General features: G+C 34.5%; 2 protein-coding genes, 1 long non-coding RNA gene and 1 other non-coding gene across 4 annotated transcripts; 2 read left to right on the forward strand and 2 right to left on the reverse strand.

Moving 5' to 3' along the window:
- Positions 1–3600: 3600 nt before the first annotated feature.
- TRNAF-GAA (transfer RNA phenylalanine (anticodon GAA)) lies at positions 3601–3676 on the forward strand. Its single transcript has one exon. It is a non-coding gene; the product is annotated as a tRNA-Phe (tRNA).
- A 6676-nt stretch (positions 3677–10352) lies between these two features.
- On the forward strand, positions 10353–11963 carry LOC100778309 (protein OCTOPUS). Its single transcript, XM_014763600.3, has one exon. The coding sequence runs from the start codon at positions 10353–10355 to the stop codon at positions 11961–11963; it is 1611 nt and encodes a 536-aa protein (XP_014619086.2).
- Positions 11964–12651: 688 nt separating this feature from the next.
- On the reverse strand, positions 12652–13752 carry LOC100816772 (uncharacterized). The gene is made up of 2 exons (NR_161260.1): positions 13380–13752; positions 12652–13218 (listed from the first exon to the last, which is right to left on the reverse strand). It is a non-coding gene; the product is annotated as an uncharacterized lncRNA (long non-coding RNA).
- A 2977-nt stretch (positions 13753–16729) lies between these two features.
- On the reverse strand, positions 16730–19015 carry LOC102662095 (uncharacterized). Its single transcript, XM_006591579.3, has 4 exons — positions 18227–19015; positions 17570–18112; positions 16930–17325; positions 16730–16828 (listed from the first exon to the last, which is right to left on the reverse strand). Exons 1-4 carry the CDS (start codon positions 19013–19015, stop codon positions 16730–16732), a joined length of 1827 nt encoding a protein of 608 aa, XP_006591642.2.
- Positions 19016–24457: the final 5442 nt, after the last annotated feature.

Consider the following 24457-nt stretch of genomic DNA (forward strand, 5'->3'; position numbering starts at 1 on the left):
AAAGTCTACTTTAAAATCTTATGGATCTCACTTTTATCCAAAGAAAGACCAAGGTCTAGGCATCTTAGGGGCAGCACCTTCTAAGCCCAAAGATGATAAGGGGAAGACAATAGAAAAGCAAGTCCCTAAGGCTAGTATGCAAAAGAAGACTAGCTTTATAAAGTGCTTTAAATGTCTTGGAAGAGGACACATTACTTCTCAATGCCCCACCTAGAAAACCATGATTATGAGCGGGTGTTAGTCATCATCCACAACTAACTTTTGTATAGAAAACTTTTATAAAATGTACATATTTTCCCCAATTTATGGTTCTTTTTGTAGGATTGTAAATATTTTCTTGCTTAGTTTAATCTTTGCTCAGTAGATGCTCTCCACATGGAATTAATGCAAATTTCACTTCATTTTCAGGCAAAAAGGAGAAAAATTGAAAAGTGTTGCAGCTAGTGTCTCGCTAAGCGAGGCCCTTGAGCTTAGCGAGTCTCATCCGCTAAGCGAGACATCAGCCCACTTAGCGAGTAAGAGGAATCTGGAAGCAAATCTACCATGCAAGCACGTGCTTAGCACGTCATCAGCTCGCCCAATGAGTCATCTGCCCCTTCTGGCGCTTAGCGCGTCTGGCTCGCTTCGCCAAAGATCACTTACTTGTGCTAAGCGCGAAAATGGCGCTAAGCATGCCTTTAAGGACAGAAAGTCCTTTTTAAAGCCTGAAGTGAAAGAAAAGAGAGAGCTTGGCAGATAGAGTGTGAAGAACAGAGAATAGAGGCAAAAAACAGAGCAAGGAAGCAAAAACCTTAGCTTTTAGGAGAATTTTAGGTTAAGGAGATATTTTTAGGTTTCTAGAAGTGGAGGAGACATCCCTACCACTGTGTAATTTGTTATTTTCTCTTAAAGCCCACTTCTTGATTGTGAAAGGTGCTGCCTTGTGATGGAAGGCTAAACCCCTTTGTTGGGGAATTCTGCTGAGAACTTGATGTAAATTCTTATCCTATCTATTTGAAGTTGTTTTTATGTGTTCAATGTTTCTATCTATGCTTAATTTCTACATGCTTGTGATCACCCATTTGTATGTAAAGTTAGGAGCTTTAGCATTGGAAAATGTATTGCATCCTTAGAATTGGATAGAACGGGCTAGGTTATCGTATGTCTGGACACAGAGTGTGGTAATTTAGTTTTATTATGTTGTAATCGTAATGCAATTTGTTTAGGCTAAGTTTGACGAGACATCCGAGAATGAGGTTTAAATAGGATTAGTCCATTCACGCGAGGAATCGTGGTTTGGAGTTTTTGCCCTCATCATAGAACACATGAACATCTTTAAATAGAGAAAAACCCTTAAATTGCATCGAGTAACTCAGTAGAAGGACCCAACGCTTTTAATTATCTATTTTAACACCCACTTGCTCATACTTTCTGTAGTTAGTAATTAGAATAGAAAACACCATTGCTTTGATTTATGATTATTGTTTCTTTGTATAAATGCTTGTTTATTGAATGACACTTCACCAAATGAAACAAGTTCCCTGTGTTCGATACTCGGTTTCTTACCATTTTATTATTTACTTGCATGACCCGGTACACTTGCCGGTTAGAATTCGCATCCATAATAACAAGTAGTACAGGGAAGCGAACGACGGGCAAGACATTTATAGTAGCCAAGATGAGGCTACTATTTCACCTTCCTCTAGTGAAAGTGAAGAAGCAAAAGGGGAAGAATCTAATGAAGAAATCTACCCCTAAGAAGAAGGACAACCATTAATGGTTAAGGAGGAGTGAAAGTAGGTAAGTGTCTCCTCCAAGAGGTTAGCTAAGAAGGAAAGTCATTTTACAATAAAGACAAACATTAAAGAAATTTCCCCTCTTAGACAACTTCCACATTTTCTCCTTTGTAAAAAGACACTTGTTATCATTGCCACAACTCTTAGGCTTGAGTTTATTCCTCAAGTAAAGGAGTTGTTGGATAAGGGTTTGGTTCACAAGAGCTTAAATCCTTGTGTTTTGTTGGTGCCCAAAATAGGTATTATTAGGCACCAAATCCCTAAAATAGGTGGTATGATGAATGTTTTGAGTGGTGCAAACCTCTTTTGTAAAATCACTCATGCACCCAACATCTTCATGATTTGTGTACATAGGGACTCATTAGGTAGGTTTGTTCTTATTTTTAGTTTCAATACAAACTTAGGTACTCATATGGGACACCTTAGGTTTGTCATACTTTTTGGTAGGAATAATCAACATGAAAATACAGAAAAAGGTATGTTTTATTGCATTACTTTTCTTAATTTTTTAAATAGTGATCAAGGGGTTCCCATGAACCCTAAAAGAATAAAATTTATTCATGAGTGGCCCACTCCACCAAGTATAAGAAAAATTTGGGGCTTCCATGACTTAACAAACTTTTACAAAAGGTTTGTCCCATATTTTTCTATACTTGTAGCACCACTCATTGAGTTGGTGAGGAACCATGTTCCTTCATGGGAAGATGCTCAGAAAATGGGTTTTCAAACCTTACCTTACTTCAACATATCAAACACCACTAATACATATATTTTTGTTCTTTTTACAGGTGTTGATGAAAAAAGGCTAGAGCTTCAAGAACCTCGGGAGAGGGAATGATGCAATCCTACCCTGCAAGGGCATTGGATAGAAGACTCCAAGAAGATTGGGCCAGAGATACAAGAGAAGGCCCTAGGGTTCTTATGAACCTTAAGATAGATTTTGGGCTCATAGGCTAAGTATGAGCCCGCTTATCTTTGTACATATTAGATTAAGGTTTTATTATTTTTCGGCCTTGTATTTAGGGCTCCATAATATAGGTAAAGTACCTTAGAAATGTAAGATTTTTCAGCCCTTGTATTTTAGGGCACCTAAACTACTTTTTGTATTAGGGGTAATCTTGTAATTTCACATGCATTAAGTAAATATTTGATGTGTGTGGTTGGAAATAAATTTAATTGAATTGGGAGAAGCCCAATCCAATTAAAGTTTAGAGGGGGAGGTGAGCATTTGCTTGCTACACCCCATTGGCACATCATATAGTCACACTTTGTGCATGTCCTTCATGTTTTACATGTCTCATGACACCTAAGCACACTTAGTGGAGAATCTTGGACTTGATCTTGGATTAGTGGGTTGAACCATAGTTAAAATTCACTAATCATAATTAGTGAAATTTCGGCTCCACAAATTCAATTTCAAATTCAAGTGAAATTTGAATAGAAATTTAAATTCCCCTCTAATTTTGTATGATACTCAGGCTATAAATAGAGGCTATGTGTGCATTTTTTGAACTTTGATCATTTGAGAATTAAACTTCAAAGTTAAGCACTACTTAGTGAGCGGAGAGCCCGTTGCGCGTTGTTTTGACCAGCCTATCTTCCTTCTTTTTATAAGCAAGCTCCCTCCGGCAGTCCCTGGGCAGCTCTCGGTTCTTGAGCATGTTATGTTGGGAGAGGAGATTAGGCGGCAGTTGAAAGAGCTGCTCGAAAGCTTGACGAACGAAAAAAGCCCTTTCTTTTAAGTTATTAGTAAAGGGCTTTTCCCTTACTAGTCAAGTGGTAAGTAGGGCGCTATTCGATGAAGAAAACATACTTTAGGAAAGTGGTTCAGGTAGCTCAGCTGGTTAGAGAGCAAAGGACTGAAAATCCTTGTGTCAGTGGTTCGAATCCACTTCTAAGCGGGCTTTGGGTCCAAAGGACAGGCACAAAATTTCGTGCTCCTTCTCTCCCTCTCCCTCTATTCATCTTCTCCTACCTTCAAGCTCTTATTTATGACTTCCTATGGTAGTGAGCTTCTTCTAGACTCATTTTCTCCTTGAGGTGGCATCTCCAATCATTTTCCTTCTCCATTCCACTGTCATTCTTCTTCCAAGAAATAAAGGAATCCATTGATGAAGAAAATCTAAGACCTACAAACTCTAATGGAGTTACATCAAACTTCCTTGAGCAGCTAGTGTGACTGCTATTGGGTTTGTCTAAGCCATATGTCCAGTAAATTATTAATAAACTTAACACTATAAATTAACTTAAATATTTTTTTCCAAATACACAAGTAATTAATATATGAATTGTTTAGATATTATTAAAATTTGATCCTCTACCTAAATAATTTAATTTTTTTAATAAATAAAAGAGTTAAGAAATAAAACTTATATAATCACCGAAAGAATCCTCTTTGTTACTCGGAGTGGGACAACGACCATTATGTACTCAACTTCCAATAATCAAATTTGCAAAAGCTGTTTGGAAAATGTGCAATCTCTTAGATCGTAATTCACTGCTCTCTTTCATGTTTTTTTTTTTTTTCCTTTTATCTTGACTTCTTTCTTTTGTGCTTATTCAATTTAACAATCGTTCCAACGCATGCCCCAAAACCAAAACGCATGGCACGGAGTAGACAGCTGTAGTGGTGCAAATGATGTTCCCCTAATTTCTCGTTGGAATACTCTATGCAAGTGTCAATGTTTTTGCTTAATCTAATGCAACAATAATCAGACAAATTACATTTTTTAAATATCTACCTTTATACTAATACAGTATTTTTTTTTAAAAAAAGGATTCTCTTGACAAATTTCGTAATATTTAATAAACATAGTATTATTTAATATTTAAGAACTATAGGAAATAATTAAATGAGCGATCAAACTCATCATTTATAGAATTCTACATAAGTTTTATCTAATTAAACCAGTGTTAAAAAAATTAACCTGAAATTCATCATTTAGTGATATAATAGAAGTTAGACATGTTACAAATATTTTTGTAGTTCTTAAACTAGCCACCCTTCCTGTCAAATAAAAAAACTAGCCACCCTTGTATTGTTGGCTAGAAGGCTCTCTAAATTCACATTTACTACCCCTATTTACACTAGTAAATAATTGACATTTTAATATTAAGATTATAAAATATGTTATATAACATCAATTAGTAATAATATTTGACTTATTCTCAAAATAAAAAGTAATAATATTTGACTAAATTATATCCTGATAATCATAAAAGAGTGTCATGGTGATTCAACGGATAGTTGGATAAACTAGCTCTGATAAGTCCAAGTTCCTATAATAAAAAATTTATTATGAGTCCTATTAATATGCATTTTATTATATAGCTATAAAAAATTATATAAGTATATAGATTATTTATGAGACCCATATAATAAATTTTTTAGAATTATTGAATTAAAAAGGTGGGTTGCTTATATTAAAAAATAGACATAGATAATGTGTAATAATGAAACACAATTAATACTTCTTAAAAATGAAAAAATGGATTATTGAAATGGAAATGTTATTTCATGATTTTAAAAATAATAGAATACAAAATGTTGACTAATAATAATACTACGTTATAAGATTCCAGAATCTAATATAAGTATGAATTTCATTAAGGGTGGATAAGCGGGCCGGCCCGTTCTGCGTAAGGTCCGCCTGCATTGGCAGTGGATCGGGTCAGTCCGCCCCGCTTCTTACGCGGACCAAATAAATTGGTTCACCCCCCGTCCTGCGGACCCCGCGGGTCAAATGGGCCGGTCCGCGAGCCTAGTTTTAAAAGAATTTTAATTTTAATAAAAAAAATACAATATAATCAAATTAAGTTCAATACAAATGTAAATAAAATCTCAATAATTAGTCAATTACATCAATAAAATAAATAATGTCTTAACAAAAGAAAATCCAAGTAATAAATCTAAAATATGAAATTTAAACATCTCCATCAACAAATGATTTCATATTTGAAGTAGCTTGAGCCTTCTCCATTTTCACATTTAAGAGTACAACAACAATAAATCAACCCCAACAAAAATAGGATAAAAACAAATTCTAACGAGAGAAGAGATGTACTTTGCGTGGTGGCACGGTGGTGGGCCGAGGCTGTGCCGCTGTGGTGTGTCGCATGATTACGTGAGTATGAGTCACGTTTTGTTTTCCTTGTAAAGGAAAGAGTTGTATGACTTGCGTGCGCGACTGTGTGGTGGAGAAAAATCGTGAGGAGAAAAAGTCTTCTTAGCCTGCTACAATGATAACTGTTAAATATGATGTGAGTTATTTTTTTATAATAAAAATATATTGAAATATCTTTAAAAATATTTATTTAACAATTATTTTTAGCTTAAATGATAAGAATTGATATTTTTATTATTTATGGCTTGCAACTATGAAAAGGATAGATTAAAAGAAAAAAAAGATTGAGAAAATGTCAGAAAGGAAGATTTTTAGCATGTTATCACTTATCTTTTTTATCGTAATCTTTTGTTTTTGTTATGTTTTATTTTTTTATCTTATCTTTTTTATCTTTATCATCTTTTAATTTAAATCTTTTATTTTTATCTTTAAATTTTTATCTTATCTAATATATATATATATATATATATATATATATATATATATATATATATATATATATATATATATCTTTAAATCTTTATCTTATCAAACCTAATATAATTGGGTTAGGGTCACACAAATCAAACCTAACGTGGGCGGCAGGCAACCTACGGACCCCGCGGGCCAAACCTGCATAGTCCACGGGTTCAGCGGGGCAGACCCAAAAATATGACATAACCATAGACTGTTTAAAAAAATTGGTCCATAACTCGTGCGGACCACGGACCCCGCGGGCCAGTCCATGGACCTGGGCCCATTTATCCACCCCTAAATTTGACATTGATATGACCGATATTTCGAATTATTATTCATACATTTATACGATGTTCAAGAATAAAATAAATCATTAATTATAAAATAAAACAAGTAATTAATTACAATAATTGGGCCCATAAGACCGACACAAATTTTCATTGAACCCAATTTAAATTCATTCCCCTTAGAAAAAAAATCAACTCAAGTTACTCAACTCCTATCTTAATACTGGTTGTACTCACTTGAGACATAAGTTCATAGCATAGCAACAACCCAAACTCAATAATGGAGACATTGATTAGTTTGGTTGATAAAGAATGGTGATAAGTTCTTCATTTGCAATAAGTTCTGATTTTAATCCAAAATGAAAATATAGTAGTATTTATTGATCACACGCGAGGATTTGTTGATGTATGTTGTAATTCAGTTAGTTAGTGGTTCAGTTGAAACTAGTTTGAGAGCTGTGAAGTTTGTTATAACAATACATGCATTGTGTATAGAAATAATAGTGATTATTAATATGAAAGTGTAGAAGTTTTTTTTCTTTCTTTTTTTTGAATTCTAAATCTCTTCTATTTTTTGTCAATCAATTCATTCATAATCTTCTCTTATTCTCTAGCATAGAGTGAAACTAGTGTGAGCGCGTGTTAGAACTTTATTGTTCCAACCGGATTTAGTTCTTATTTTTAACAATATAAGATAAGATGGGGAAAAAGTATCATTACATACAAATCCAACTCAATTTATTTTTAATATAATGCAAATATAAGATAAAATTATATTTTTTTAATGAAAAAGTTCATTTGAGTTGAATTTCGAAAGCTCGCATTATAATATATTTCAACCCTCATTTAAGAGTTAACACTTAAAAAGATGACCGATTAACAAGATTTTTATAAAAATAATGGAATTTAAAAGTATCTTTTTGAGAAATATGAATTTCATGTTTATCAACAAACCAGCGTTAGCTTTATATTTACTAGCGGAAACATAGGTGTTGTTAGCTTTATAATTACACGAAAACACGTGTTGATGTGTTGTTGTGGCTATGTCTCTGCATTTTTATTTTGCTATTGTGTTTTTTTATATTAATTTTTTTATTTCCTTTTCTTGGAATATGGGAATTTTTAAAATCATAATTTTTACTTTTAAAAAATTAAATGATTTTAAAATTATTTTTCACTGTTGATTTTAAAATTATAAAAATCCATTTTTAAAAATAGGTTTATAATTATGTGGTTTTTCCAATTTTTTTCTGCTTTTAGTTTTCTAAAATTTATTAATTTTTTAAAACAAATAAAAATTTTTGAAAAGAATTCTGCTTTTATTTTTCTAAATTTATTCTAAAATTTATCATAATTTTAAAAAGACTTCAATACTTTAAATTTACTATTTTTTTAAAAAAAAATATTTTTCATTTAATGAAAATGATGGTTACTCACTTCCACAATTATCAACATGCAGTCTTAAAATTAATTTTTTTAAAATAAAATTTTAAAACTTGAAATTTGGAATAGATGAAGAGGTAGTTGTTTTTTTTAATCATGATTCAGTTTGAAAATTAAAATTAAAATTGTCAATTTTTAAATAAAAATTAAAAAATCCATTCTTAAAAGTTGATTTAAAATTATGTTGTATTTCAAAAAATATTTTAGGCAAAATTGTATTTTTGGTCCCCCAATTTGTCTTCAATTTCGATTTTGATCCCTTTACGAATTTTGTCCTCTTATTTTATTCCACCATGCAATTTTGATCCATCAATCTAGAATTGGACGTTGACTGTTACACATGAATGTTGACTGTCATGTGTCACGTTCTTATTGGATGATAACTGTCATGTGTCATGTTCTGATTGGATGTGGAATCCATGGAAGATGAAATGCATTGTTGTTATCAATGGTCAATCAGAACATGATACTTGACACTCATCATCCAATAAGAATGTGACACGTAACAATCAATATTCTTTTGTAACAATTAACTTCCAATTTTGGATTGGAGGACCAAGATTGTCTGATTGAATAAAATAGGAAGATAAAATTCCTCAATAATTTTAAAAGAAGACCAAAATCAAAATTGAAAACAAATTAGAGAACAAAAAAAATGCAATTTTATCTTTTTTTATACTAATAACATGTCAAGTCAAAACAAGTAATGAAATATTATCTTTAACATTATTCAATACTACGTATAAGTGTCTAGGTGTCTGAAATAATTATAGAATGTACAAAAAATAATTAAACTAATAATAGAAGAGTATAATGACAAATTTATCTTTCTATGAATCATTCCAATTTCAACTTTCTTCTTCTACAACCCATCAAGATCCATGTTGGTTTGTCTCCATTGAAAGCCTCTTTGGAATATTTGTCTTCTTTAGCGAATCAAGATGCATTTATTTCTTTTAGATTAAGTCAGAAAAGATAAAAGAAATTATTTTATTTTTTAAATATAGAACAAAATGCCTTTCAATTTTTTTTTCAACGTGATTTCTTTCATTGTGTTAGACATGTTTTTACTTGAGAGGTTTTGTGCATTCCCTACATGGTCCAAATTGATGAAATAAAGACTAATCACATTCTCTTTTTGGAGTAAAACAAAATGCCTTAAACCCAAATTTAAAATTTGAGAACAATTAGTCCAAAATGATAAAATGCATAGAGAGAGATAGTGATTCAAATTGCAAGAGAAAAAATTGAAGGAAGTATAATATCGAAATTTGGTGTCTCTGAGGTAGATGCAATAGATTTTAGGATGCTTATTGGTTCAATCCAATATCTCTATAAATCGTTCCATTTGTACATATAAAAACAAAAAATAACATATATAACAATAGTATGTTCTGTAGTTCCCGATTTATGAGAAGAAAAATGGATTAAAAAATGAGACTTGTGCGAGATGAAGTATGAGAGTTGTTACCGATGAAAAACTACATGTAATTTTGTTTATGAAAAAAGAGAGAAAATTATTAAATTAAAAATGAGAGAAAATTAAGAAGCAACTGTCATGTTTCATCGACTGTATGTGATATACGGTTGTGTTGTTGTGTGGGAGGAGGAAAGATAGTGTGCGGGAGAGAATAGTGACATGCAGTTATATTGGAGGAAAGCACTTACGTTAGAGGAAAGATATAATATAGTTATTTATCTATTGTTATAGATAAGAAATTTGATGTTTTCTTAAAATAAGATTAAGTTGGTTATTCTTAAAGCACAATTTGGATTAGTTACTTCCAGTGTATTTTTTTTTATCCTTAACTAAACATGGATTTATTTATCGATAATACATGGACATAAACGTTAAGTCAAGAGACAAAAAAGTGATACTTTTTTTATCTATTTTTATAAATGAAGACTTAAATATATTTTTATTTTATAGTTTAATATTTTTTTATTTCCGTTCTACAAAATATTTTTATTTGTTTTAGTCCATCAAAAATATGTTTATTTTATTTTTTGTCCTTAATATATTAAACATTAAAAAAAATATTTTCTAAAATATTTTAAAAATAAAAAAATACATTTTATAAGAATAAAATGAAACAAAAATAAAAAACGGTTAATTACATAGACGGAAAATATGATTAAACCTTTATAAGAATATATTTTGACTAACACTCACAAGTCACAAGCAATGCACTGAGTGCCTTTCACTTTTCGCCCTACCTTACCTACCATAACATGATCCCACGACCTCACTCCTTTCATTCTCACTCATGACTTCCAAAACGGACGGTTTCACTACCTGTCACCGTCACCCTTCCACACCCGTAACCGGTTTCTGTGCCTCCTGTCTCCGCGAACGTCTCGCCGGCATCGATTCCTCCTCCGCCGACTCGCCGGAACTCCGCCGCACCAAGTCCTTCTCCGGCCGCACCGCCGACGCTCCATCCTCCTCCGCCGCCCCGGAGCCCCGCCGCAGGTCCTGCGAGGTTGGACTGCCGCCGCTGGGCGGCTTGCTGTCTGACCCCTTCAACGTTGCCGACAAGAACAAGAAGCCTCCGAATCGGACAGCTGAGATCTGTTCCGGCCCCGCCGGCGTCGGAACCGGAGAGAACGAGGGCGGCAACGCGGTTAGAGTTTCTGGCGATGACGACGGAGAGGGGAAGACGATGAAGGAGTTCATAGATCTCGAATTGCGGGACAAAAAGAACACAGGGAGAGATTTCAGAGACATCGCTGCGAGTTTTCGAGATGCGGCTTCCGTTTTCAGCAAGGGATTGATGAAATGGCGACGGAAAGAGAATCCGAAGAGAAACCGCAACAACGACGGCGCCAGTGCCGGCGTTGGTTCGGTCGAAAAGCTAGGGTTGAGGACATTGCATGAGACGCAATCGGAGGTCGGAGAATACGGTTTCGCGTTAGGTAGAAGATCGTGCGACACTGATCTGAGGTTATCCGTGGACGATTCGCGGTTTTCGTTCGAAGCTCCTCGAGCTTCTTGGGACGGTTATTTGATAGGGAAAGCGTTCCCTAGGGTTTCCCCAATGGTTTGTGTTGGTGATAGGGTTTTGCTTGAAGAAGAGGGAGAAGAGAGTTTGGAGAATGGTGAAGAGTGTTGTCCTGGTGGTTCAGCTCAGACTAAGCATTACTATTCAGATTGGCATAGGAGGAGAAGGAGTTTCGATAGGTCGAATTCGCGTAAGAAGCCGTTAATGGGGGATGTTGATGAATTGAGAGTGATATCTAATGCTAAGGTTTCCCCTGCCTCCACTGAGTTGTTCTATGGGGCAAAGGTATTGATAACTGAGAATGATTTGAGGGATGCGAATTTGAAAACGTCCAATAGTGTTCTATCTGATAGTGTAATGGAGTCTGCTTCTAAGGATGATGCTTGTGATGCTGCATATGGGGATGGCCAAAAGGGATTGAACAGGTTTCACAAGTGGGGTAAGTGGTGGTGTAAATTAGGGATAGTGCAGAGGAGAAGAGAAGATAGGTTGGGAGAAGGAGAGTATGCTGGTGGTGGTGATATGGTTAATGAGCCAATTGCAGAGTCTTGGCAGAAGCTAAGGAGGGTGGTTAATGGACAAGCAAGCGAGTCGGTTTGTGAGAAGCTTATTCGTAGCCATAGTGTTTGTTGTAGAGATCCTTGTAGAACGGTGGGTTTAGCCAATGGCTTTGTGGGTTCTGAGACTAAAGGCCATGTTTTCAATGGAAGGCAGAAGTTTATGCTTCAGAGGAACCGGAGTGTTAGGTATTCACCAAGTAATGCTGACAATGGCTTGTTAAGGTTCTATTTGACACCCTTGAAAAGCTATAGGAGAAGCAGGTCTGGAAAGACTAGCTTAAAGAGTTCAAATCCAACAGCCAGAAGTTTCTTTTGAGGCTGTAACTAATGGAAGTATATCTGGTTGTATAAACATATATAATGAAATTGTTTCTTGTCCTTGCAATCAAAGTACTTCACATTGTTAGATTGCATCACAATAGAGAGATATAACTGTTGAAATCTGGCTGGTTGCAGCTGTTCTCATGATGTTGGTAGCAGAATAAAACATTCATTCTGTGATACTATTGGCACTGTAAATTTCTGATTGCATACTAGCCTAGGAGTAAAAATAGTCTTCGACAATTGATTTTGCTAGAATTTGTTACAAGAAGCTTTTAAATCATGTCAAGATGTAGGTTAAGTTTTTAAAGCCAGTTCAGATAGCAGTGAGTATTAAGTTTTATCCTCCAATTATGGTTCAGCTATGCTATTGTTATGGATGCATGAACTAAAACCACTTGTGAATTTCTGTAACTACTATGATATGAACCTAATTTCTGTTTTTTTCAGGATGTAACTTTTCTCTTTATTTTAAATTAAACTTATATGCTTTAAATTATTTAAATGTTCTTATTCTTGTTTTATAAACTTGAAATTAGAAGGGGAAAAATGGGGGTAAGCCTATTTGATTGCTATGATAACAATATAGGATTGTAAATTAATTTCATGTGAAATTTCATAAATGATCTATTTGACAATGGTCTTTGCAAAATTCAAGCGATAGGAGAGGTCAAATTTGATAATTTATGACAAGATTTCTTGAATTTGTAGAACAGCAGACTGATTATTCCTTTTATCATCAATGTTTAATCAAACACTTAACACAGCGAAATGCTACTTATTCACCATGATGCACAAGTTTCCTAACGTGTACTACAATACAGCCATAGAATCAGTTCATGTATCATCAGAATGTCACTGGCATTCACTCATTGTACAATTATTCAACATCAAAACCATTCTCCATAAGTTCAGTTTTGAGCTCATTCTTCATCCTCAACCACAGCTTCTGAGCTTCCTCATCAAAATTCTCCTTATCACTCTCAGCCTTCCCTTTTGGACTATTAGTTGTTCCGATCATCTTTCCCTTGGCAATGAACTCCTTCAATGCTTCTTCATGCTCCTTCAGTTGTGGCTTCAGTTTCCCCCACCCCAGTGATGAATTGTTATTGTAGAGCCACAGAGCCCCAAGTACTGCATAGGTGCAAAGTAAGCCTTCCCAACTCGTTTAAAAAAGTAGTAGTCTTCTCTTTCCAACCCAATATTCTTCAGGTATTTCTTGGCATTCATTGAACTAAGCAGATGAAAACCTGCGTTGGAAGATAAGCATATCAAACAAAACAAAATAAATGCAATGAAACAAAAAGAAAACCGAGTTTCTGTTTCAGACATTTCATCAAACAGCTGATAAGCAAAACATAGGTTCAGCTGAAAATGAAATGATTCACTGTATTGAACATAAGAAAGGTACCTGTTTTGGGGTCCCGAAAACGCTTAGGGAACATTGCAATAGTTCAAGTTTGACAAGTGTCCTAGATTACGGTGGGGTTGTTTCTCTGTTAATGATAACCTTTACCATCAAAAGCTGGCAATAAGGTAACGGGGTTGCTAGAAATTAAGTGTTTTATGGCTGAAATTTGAAAACTTAGATTTAACAATAAATAAAAACTTGGATTTAACAAAGAATCTTAACAGATGAGCAACAAGTCGAAAATTCGTGGTTGTAAGTGAAAATTGTCAAAGCATTGTTATATGTTTGGCACATTCTCAGTGAATTTCACGTATGTCTTAATTGGATGGACACGGGGACACGCAGTCCTCTGGTCCTCTTTCCCCCATCCAAAAAAAAAGTCTTTCAGATTTAGGAAAAAATAACATATGTTTTTCTATTTATTTTGTGGGAAATCTAGGACATACTTTTTTGTTATTATAATTTTTTTATTGAATTATTAGTTTTTACATATAGTGAGCATATAACATTAGAAAAACAATTGAATTTAATAAAATTAAGATAACATGTGTTGTTAACAAAACAATTATTATTGTTACACAAATATATTGTTGTCTGAATCAAAGTAAGATAATTGTTGAATCATACATGTAATTCTTCAATTATTCTTCATATGTACAAAATATTTGATCAAAGAAAATAAAAATAAAAAGAATTCAGTATATTGAAGTTGATAATAATAATAGGATTTTTAATAAGACTTTTTACAAAATGTTTGTTTCTTATTTTTATCATTTAGTTTAAATTGTATCATTTTTTTACAAAAAATTAAATTGTATCATTTAATTCATATTTAAGGTTTAATAATGTATGATTAAATAATATTTAAGGCAAACTAATCATTTAATTCATATTTAAATATTTTCATAACTGTTAATATATTTATTAGTTGCAAAATTTAATTTAAAAAGAAAATAATTTGGAATGTGATACGTTAGATTATATTTGCAAATTCTATTTCCCAAAATTTTCTTTTTTAAGATAAATAATATTGTTGGATCCATTTCTAAATTAAAATTAAAGATTTTATAAATCATTTTACTAATGTTTAATATTATACATGAAGATTGTTACTCGGCAATCATATATTTAATATATTGTCATTAATATTTATGATTAAGCAATATAATTTTATTTACGTTTAGTAATCAGTAAATTATTTAAATATTTTAAGAAAAGCTATATGTAATGCGGTTTCTTATTATCATCTAGTGAAGAAACATAAAGTAACAACATTTGCATTTGGACCAGTTTTGTATGCTAATTCACAGGAGATGTTACGTGCACCCAGCAATATTGTTGGTGCACCCAATAAATAGTGAATGGGCGAAATTGCTCTTATGCAATCCCGTCTTTCGGAAGAACCTTCTTCCGGAACACGTTCTGGAAGACGTCCTTCCGAAATAACTTCCGGAAAAAGAAGGTGGACTTCCAGAAGAACTTTCAGAAGAAGTTTTGGAAGGACGTCTTCCGGAACGTGTTCCAGAAGAAGTTGTTCTTCCGGACTAACCTTCTTCCGGAAGTTATTTTTTAAATGATTTTTTTAAATGAAATTTTTTTCTAATAAATCAATTACGTTATAAAATAAATAATATTATTATACATAAATTATTAGTATACATAATTATGACTAATATTTGTAATTCATATTTTACGTGCATGTAAATTTGAATAATAAATTGTGTGACAATTGAGTATAATTTGAATCATACAAATTACTTAATTTGTATATTTTTTTAAAAAATATAAAATATTTACTATGATAACATTTTATTTGTATTACAAAACTTAATATATAATAAATAAATAATTTTAATTTTATAACAACGTGAAGTAAAAATAAATTTCATTTTATAATAATAAGCAGAAATAAAATAATATTTAATGAGTGAATAGGCAATTTAGTCCCTGAGATTGTAACCACTTTGCATATTAGTCCCTGACTTAAATTTTAATTCATAATAGTCCCTAACTTTACATAAGTTTTGCAAAATAGTCCCTGTCGTTAAATTCTCAGGTGACGACGTTAGTGAGGTGTATAGGTGGCAATTCAGTGCCACGTAGATTGTCCAACGGGGCACTGAGGTCTGCATCTATAAATTCTCTCTCACATGCAAGGTTGCTTCTTCTTCCCCAAAAAAATTAGGGTTTACGAAGCTGCTGGTTGCTTCTTCTTCTTCTTCCCACGCTGAGTTGCTTCTTCTTCTTCTACTCTGAGGCTCAATCCCTGCTGCTTGTTCACTTGATTTGTCCATGTCTGCAAGTGGCAGTTGTTGTGCATTTTCTGGTAGTTTCATTCGGCAATGCCACCATGGAAGACGTGCAGCTATTCGAACTGCAAGAACAAGGAGGAACCCAGGAAGGTTATTCTATACTTGTGCATTACCCCAAACAGACCCAGATAACTGTCAATTTTTTCAATGGGTTGAAGAAGAAAACCAACTTTCTAATTTGTCTTCTGTCTCAAGAGAAACAATGGTAGTGGCTGATTTGAGGCTACAAATTGAAGCTTTGCAGAAGAAAATGAGAAATTTAACAAACATTGTGTTGTTAGGTTTTTCATTTTTAATTGTAATGTTAGTTTTAGGGGGAATGTATTTTAGGTAAAATGTGTAATAGCAGCTTTTGATATTGTAATTGTTGTTTTGCTGAAGAATTTGTAGTAGGAAGTAGCTTTTGTAGTGTAATAGCAGCTTTTGTTGCTACTGTCAATTGTTGTTTTGCTGAAGAATTTGTAATAGGAAGTAGCTTTTGTAGTGTAATAACAGCTTTTGTTGCTACTGTCAATTATCCATTTCAATTAAATATAATTTGTTGGTGAAATTTGTTGCTGAAATTTGCAGTTTATTAAATATAATTTAATAAAAGAAAGAGAATTAGGTAATAAGAAGCAGATGGCACAAGAAAGAGAAGTTTATTAAATATAATTTGTTGTTATATAACTTTTTGAAGTTATTGAAGTAGCACTAAACTAGGTGGTCCTACTCCAACTCCAAATCCAACACAGTGTATAATTTATAAAAGAAAGAGAAGAAACATGACTTTAGATCAATTTCACATAATATTTGACATCCCAAAGCATGGTAGTTAGAAGCAATTGTTCAGTAGGCCATAATGTTTACATCATTTCACATGCCAGTGAAGCTTTCAAAATATACAACTACACATCCTAATATCAAAATGCAACAAAAAATGCTTCTTCAGTTTTCTTCATCAGCAACCTTCAAACTCAGCAACCTTCAAAATGCGCAACAAAAAATGGGTCTTCAGCAACCTTCAGCAACCTTCAAAATGCAACAAAAAATGCTTCTTCAGTTTTCTGCATCATCTTTATCAGCAACCTTCCTTTGTTTGGCTCTTGTTATGGTTAGCTTATTCCTTGCTATTGGTGGAACCATAGTTGCAGGGACCTACATGTAAATGCCAAACATGAATAATTGTAATATCTAAAAATGGAGTGCTGCAACAAATTAGGTTGAGATAAAACTACTTTGTTGTGACAAATATTTACCATCAACTCCATGTCACTATCTTGTGACAAATGAGGCTGAGATAAATTAATCTCCACCGGATCTTGTTGAACATGAGCAGCAGCTTCTTCAGTCTCATTCAAAGCTTGTTCATCTTGAGATAATAGGTGGTCATCCTCATTTGAAGTTGATGGTGCAACATATTTCTTTGGCCTAACAGGAACTCCAATATTTTTACAGCTTCTAATGTTATGATTGGTTTGGCCACACCTTCCACATGTAAACTCAGCCAATTTCCTCTTTAGCTTATGTCCTGTGACATTGTCCTCATCTACAGATCTCCTTCTATTTTTCTTTGGCCTTCCTCTTTGGACCCTTTTATGTGGTGGAACAGGGTTGTGTATACTGTGTCTGGGCCCAATATTGTGGTCCTTGGACTGGTTCAATAAAATGCTGGTATGTCTTATTATAAGCTTCTATTGACAGCCACTCATGGCACATGTCCTCAGGCTTCCCTCCTTTGTGAGTTATTGTTGCAATGACATGTCGGCATGGCATCCTTACATCAAAGTTGTAAAATCAGCACACAAGTAGGTTAGGAATGAAAAAAAAAAAACTATAAAGAACACAACCTGTTAGTTGCCATACTCCACAAGTGCATGTCCATTCACCTAAATTGACCTCAACCTTATTCCCCCACATGTGGACCTCACATCTCAGGCCCATGTTATCACCACACCAAATGGGAGTCCATTGATTAGCAAAATGAAATTCTTTTTCTAGTCTTTTATACTGCACTGGACATAATGGTCCAGGCTTTCCAGAAAGTTTAACCTTGTGGGCAGCCATGGTTCTCATGATATAACTTCTAATTTCTTCAAGCATTGTGATAATAGGCTTGCACCTATACTGCAGAATTCTGGAATTGAATACCTCACAAGTGTTGTTGCATATATTGTCCACCTTGGGTATTGTACTGAAGTGGGCTTTTGTCCATGCTTGTTTGGGCCATTTATTCAAATACTCCCAAGCCTGGCAGTTGATTGTCTTCAAATGGGCCATATGGCCTTCAAACTCAACAACAGTAGTGGATTTTGCACATTGCCACACAATTCCTTTAAGTTCCTTGCTTTTCCATTGCTTTGTAAAATTTTTCCAAAGATGCAAGACACAAAATCTATGAGGTGCACCAGGCATGACTTCCTGTAAAGCTGGAATAAGTCCCTGAAAAATTGCAGCAAAGTAGTAAATACTTCTGGACTAGTCCCTAACTTATGTCATTAACTTCAATTAAATACCTAACTTATGATAACAATTGCAAATCACACCATGTCATACCTTTTGCATGTCTGACATGAAATTCCACCCATTCTGTATGTAATCCCCAAGATCTTCATGCAGCAAAGTTAAAAACCATTTCCAATTGTCTTTGTTCTCAATGTCCACAACAGCATAAGCAATAACATAGATGTGGTTATTGCCATCAAGCCCAACAGCAGAGAGCAAGTTTCCTCCAAATGCACTCTTTAGGAAACATCCATCTAGACCTATGAATGGTCTACATCCAGCAACAAACCCCTTCTTACAGCCAGCAAGACAAATATATAGCCTCTGAAATTGTGGTGGACCTTCTGGACTTGGCACTGTGTTGATCTTAACTGTTGATCCAGGATTGCTCCTCAACAATTCATGTGCATAATCAAATACTTTGGCATATTGTTTCCTCTCATTCCCTTCCACTAATTGTTTTGCTTCTTTCATGGCTCTCCACATCTTTGTAACTTCAATGTGCACTCCAAACTCTTGCTTGAAATATTCCAAAGCTTCAACACATTTAAGGGTTGGCTGCATTCTGAGTTTTCCCTCAAGCTTACTGACCACCCACTGTCTATTTGCTTGTTTGTTGTTCACTTCTCTGCAGCAATTATGGTTATGCTTAAATGTCTTTATCTGAAAAGAGTTTCTAACTTCATTCTTTGCACAGTAGATTTCCCAATCACAAAATGCCTTCTTGCATTTTGCTCTAGCCCTCTGTTTATCATTCTTCTTCCACTTGAACTCCCTGCCCATCAATATGCTATACTCCCTCAAGGCAGATTTAAATTCATCTAGAGTACCAAAATCCATCCCTAATTCCAACTTCTGTTCACCAACTCCACTACTTTGACTATATTGAGGATAAACTTCAACATCCTCATCTTCATCATCACTACTAATGGGGATATGGGGATATTAAGTTCCTCTGAATGATAACCATCTGTCTCAACTTCAGCTTCAACTTCATTCAACATACAAGAGAAATTTATAAACCACTCAGCATCTGTCTCATCACTGTCAACTTCCTTTTCCTCCTCACTATCAGCAACATCTCTTTCTTCACCACCAGCATCTCTCTCCTCACCAGCTTCAACATCCCTCTGCTCACTACCATCTCTTTGCTCACCAACATCAGTATCCCTCTGCTCACCACCATCCCTCTGCTCACCAGCATCCATCTACTCACCAGCATCCATCTGCTCACCAGCATCTCTCTGCTCTCCAGCACCAACATCTGCATCAATGGTGATCAAGTAAAAATTAATCATATTAATTAATTATGGTAACCATGTCAGACCAAGTACAGATGAATTAAAACTTACCTTCCTCATGGCCAGCAACAAGTACATCATCTAAATCATCCTCATTCTCAACAGCTTTTCGAATTGGATCACATTCCAAGTACAACATCTGTGGGACTTCTTCTAAAATTGGATCTACTTCATGATGAAAATAAACATTTATCTCATTCTCATTTTCAAAAGCATCCCTAACTAAGTGTAATATATCTCCATCAGTTGTACAACTCCTTAACCCATGATTAAAATTTAAGTCCTTATCAATCAACCAAAAACATTCTCCTATATTGCTATACTTCTTACAAGCTCTCACCAGATCATATAAGATAAATGCATTCAGGCAATCTGCAGATATATCCTCCCAAACGTCAAATTCGCCGCCTATATATTCAACCTTTCCATCACTGGCACGTGGAGTGAATCTTCCTCCATGGTGCAATACTAAAGTTATATTGTCATTCATTCTACACAATCAGAAACCGCAAACATTGTCATATATTAGGAAATAAAAAAACCTACCTCAAAAAACGCGAAGACATTGACATTTTCAAAAAGCGCGAAGACACAATCAGAAACCAAAAACATTGTCATCTATAAAAACAGAGCATCATAAACGAAAACAATAAAGGATCATAAACCTCCCTACGAAGCGCGAAGACAATGCAAATGAAACCCCTCGAACATATAAAACCCCAAATCAAACCACCAAAACAATGCAAACGAAATGAATGAAACCACCAACCTGATAAAAAGCGCGAACCCTCAATCACGAGAATGCAGGGGAGGGAAGAGCAAACCGCAAACAGTTAAAAAACCCTACAAGCAGTAAGACAGTGAAAGGGAAAATGGGTTTACTTCATTTTTGATTTCTTTTTAACCTAATTTTTCAATTCAGTCCTTGCCTTGTCACATAATATTGCTGACTTGGACTCAAACCTGCCACATTGGGATGCTTACGTTTGCCAGATAGACATTTGACTAACGGAGGAAATTAGATTTTAACAGCAGGGACTTATTTGCATAACGGAGGTAAAGTTAGGGACTATTATGAATTAAAATTTAAGTCAGGGACTAATATGCAAAGTGGTTACAATCTCAGGGACTAAATTGCCTATTCACTCAATATTTAATGCATAGTTAATGACGATTTTGTCCTTGTGTCGTATTTTTTTTTCCGTAAAAAGCTTTTGAAGTTTTGGTGGTCCCGTTTGTGTGTTTGAAGTAGCTGTTCAATGAAGGTTAAATATTGGTGGTACGCATTTCGTCGTTGTTGTTCCTATTTCGTCGGAGGTACGCATTTATTGGGTTTTTTTTGTGTTTTCGTGTTTAGATTTGGTAGAGAAGGTGAACAGTAAAATGGTAAAAACTTTTTCCGGAAGGAATGTGAACTACCGGAAGAAGTTGTTCCGGAAGAAGAACTGTGAACTTCCGGAACAACTTCTTTCGGAATGTTAATTTGTTTAATTTTTTTGGAATTCTGTTTTAAAATTAGTGAAAAAATTTATATGTATATATATATATATGAATATTATAATTTATAATATTTGTATTTGAAATTTTTGAAATTGTGGATAATTGGTTTAATTAGGTATAATGATTTTGGTATAATATTAAATGATTTAGGTAAAATAATTGTATTTTGTTGTAGTAGAAAAATGTTTTATTAGTTGTTAATTATAGTGTTAAGTTTAGTTTAAGTAAATAATTTAGTTATAAATTTTGAATGTATTTGTATTAGTTGTTAATATGTAGTCAATTTTTGGATGTGGTTATACGATAATTTGATGCATAATTTAATAATATGTCGTTAAGATGGACGAAGATCAATGGACGTATGACTATACGATGTCACAAGAAGTTCATATGGATTATGATTATGATAATGAAGAAAAATGTGGTGTGAATGAACCACATGTTGATTGTTCGAATGCTTTTAATACGTCTCAGGTAATCATGTTGATTAGTTTGAGTCATTTGGTTGAATTGATGTTTTGTATAAAAATTAATATGTTGGGGTTGCGTTGTAGGTATTTGGTACTCGAGATGATGTTTTGCAGTGGGCTCGAACAGTTGCCCATGAAAATGGATTTGTTGCAGTGATTATGAGGTCTGACACAGATACCGATAGCAGAGGGATAAGTTCATTTGTCTTAATTGGGTGTGAAAGGAGCGGTATGTACAAGTGTAGGAATAAAGAATTCGTTAGAAGAGACACTAGGAGTAGGAAATGTGGTTGTCCCTTCAGGCTTCGTGGGAAACCAGTGCATGGAGGGGAAGGTTGGATGGTGAAGTTGATCTGTGGGATTCACAATCATGAATTGGCCAAGTCCTTAGTTGGACATCCATACGCTGGACGATTGACTAAGGATGAAAAGAAAATTATTGCTGATATGACAAAGTTGATGGTGAAACCAAAAAATATCTTGCTAACATTAAAGGAACACAATGCCAACAGTTACACCACGATCAAGCAAATTTACAATGCAAGAAGTGCATATCGTTCTTCAATAAGAGGAGCTGATACCGAAATGCAACATCTGATGAAGCTTCTCGAACATGATCAATACATTCATTGGCATAGATTAAAGGATGAAGTTGTGGTGCGTGATCTATTTTGGTGTCACCCAGATGCAGTAAAGTTATGCAATGCATGTCATCTGGTGTTTTTTTTTATAGATAGTACCTACAAAACAAACAGGTACAGACTCCCACTACTTGACTTTGTTGGGGTGACACCAACGACGATGACATTCTCTATTGGGTTTACATATCTAGAGGCTGAGCGTGTTAATAATATTGTATGGGCTTTGGAACAATTTTGAGGTCTATTTTTAAAAAACGATCGCCTCCCTGTTGTTATTGTCTCTGACAGAGACCTAACACTGATGAATGCAGTGAAAACTGTGTTCTCGAAGTTTACAAATTTATTGTGCAGGTTTCGTATCGATAAGAATGTGAAGGCGAAGTGCAAATCTTTAATCGGTTAAAAAAATGCCTGGGACTATGTAATGGATAACTGGGGTACTTTGGTTGATTGTCCGTCCGAACACTAGTTCGCTGAGTCCCTTCAAAAGTTTCAAATTGCTTGTTTACCTTGGCCGATGTTCGTTGACTATGTTAACGAGACATGGATTATCCCCCACAAGGAAAAATTTATTACAGCATGGACGAATAAGATCATGCACCTAGGCAACACAACAACAAACAGGTATTAAGAACTTATTTTTTTTGTTAGTAAGGATTATTAATAAATGGTATTTAATTGTTGTATATTTTTCATGTTTGTTGTGTATTTTAAATGTAGGGTTGAATCAGCTCATTGGGCTCTAAAAAGAGTATTACAACATAGCCTTGGAGACCTGTGTAGTATTTGGGATGCCATGAACAATATGATCACGCTGCAATACGTTGAAATTAAAGTATCCTTTGAAACCAGTACGCATGTGGTTCAAGGGACGCTTTAAATGAGATTGCTTCTGAGGTTGAGCGTCTACGTTATCTCGGCAACAATCCCTCTTCTTGTGGTTGTGTGATGAGAAGCACACACGGTCTTCCTTGTGCATGTGAGCTTTCTAGGTATACTGCTGGTAGCATCCTAGTGGAGTTAGTCCATATTTTCTGGAGGAGACTTTGCTTTTCAGACCAAGGGTTATGTGAGGCCGAAGTCAGCATCAAGGAAGAGATTGAGACCATATCTAAAAGGTTTGAGGAATTTGATGTGTGTGGCAAAGTAACTCTGAAGAATAAACTTCGAGATATTGCATACCCTGATCATAACTCTATGTGCCCTCCTCCGTCAAAGGTCAACACTAAAGGTGCACCAAAGAAACCGATGAAAAGAAGTCAAAGATCCACAAAGCGTGATCCGTCTTACTGGGAGTATGTTGATGCTTTTCATTCTGTTCAAAGTAGCAAGTCTTTAGTTAAACGTAGTGCATCATGTTCTGAACCGCCTCAGCCAGCAAGGATCATCCCGATGTTGGATCAATTTACGCCATTCATACAAGGTTTCATTCGTGACGTAGTGGATGTGAAAACGGACAGTAACTGTGGATATCGGTCCATTGCCACTTTATTAGGTATGGGGGAAGATTCGTGGCCGTTAGTGCGTAACGAATTGATTAAAGAACTTGGCAAATGGTCGCATGAGTACATCAACCTCTTCGGTGGCATAGAGAGATTTGAACAATTAAAGTTGTCCCTACTTGTTGATTGGTTTTCCAAGGTATGTTTTTAGGTTATTTTTTTAAGAACAAACTTTAAATAACTTACACGTGTATGTTTGCTTGATTCAGGTTAGTGTGGACAAGTGGATGGATATAACGGAGATGGGATATGTGATTGCATCACGGTATAACGTAATAATCCTTGTATCATTGTCCCGACAACAAAACATGACATTTTTTCCTCTTAGAAGTCAACCACCACCCGATTGTTCTGGGCACCACATGATATGTGTCGGTCACGTGTTTGGAAATCATTTTGTTCAGGTACATTGAAGATAGTTAGTATAACAATTATGCAATGACTTCGCTGGTTCATTTAAGTTAATAATGTTTGTTCATGTACAACAGGTTTATTTGAAAGACCATTGTCCTTTACTGCCTCCAGCGTTGTTGTTGTAGAAGCAAAGCTTCATGATGAATTAAGAGTGATTCAAAGATGCTTTGATGATAACAAAGATGATAACAAAAGATGATGACAAAGGTGATGACAAAAAGCTCAAAGGTCAATCAAAGAATGAGTTCAAGATATTCAAAATAGAATCAAGAACACTTCAAGATTCAAGAGGAAAGTTGATTTCAAGAATCAAGAATCAAGATTCAAAAGATCAAGATTTCAAGAATCAAGATTCAAGAATCAAGAGAAGGCTTAATCAAGATAAGTATGAAAAAGTTTTCTCAAAAATTGAGTAGCACATGGATTTTTCTCAAAACATGTTTACCAAAGAGTT

The sequence above is a fragment of the Glycine max genome, chromosome 11 (genome assembly GCF_000004515.6).
Source record: "Glycine max cultivar Williams 82 chromosome 11, Glycine_max_v4.0, whole genome shotgun sequence".
Taxonomy (NCBI): domain Eukaryota; kingdom Viridiplantae; phylum Streptophyta; class Magnoliopsida; order Fabales; family Fabaceae; genus Glycine; species Glycine max.

Excerpts from the sequence above, each read along its gene's own strand:
- LOC100778309 (XM_014763600.3), top strand. The coding sequence starts at position 10,353 with ATGACTTCCAAAACGGACGGTTTCACTACCTGTCACCGTCACCCTTCC.
- LOC102662095 (XM_006591579.3), bottom strand. The coding sequence starts at position 19,015 with ATGGATTTTGGTACTCTAGATGAATTTAAATCTGCCTTGAGGGAGTAT. Across the intron at positions 18,113-18,226 it reads TCATGTCAGACATGCAAAAG|GGACTTATTCCAGCTTTACA; the intron begins GTATGACATGGT and ends GCAATTTTTCAG. Across the intron at positions 16,829-16,929 it reads ATAGTGACATGGAGTTGATG|GTCCCTGCAACTATGGTTCC; the intron begins GTAAATATTTGT and ends ATTTACATGTAG.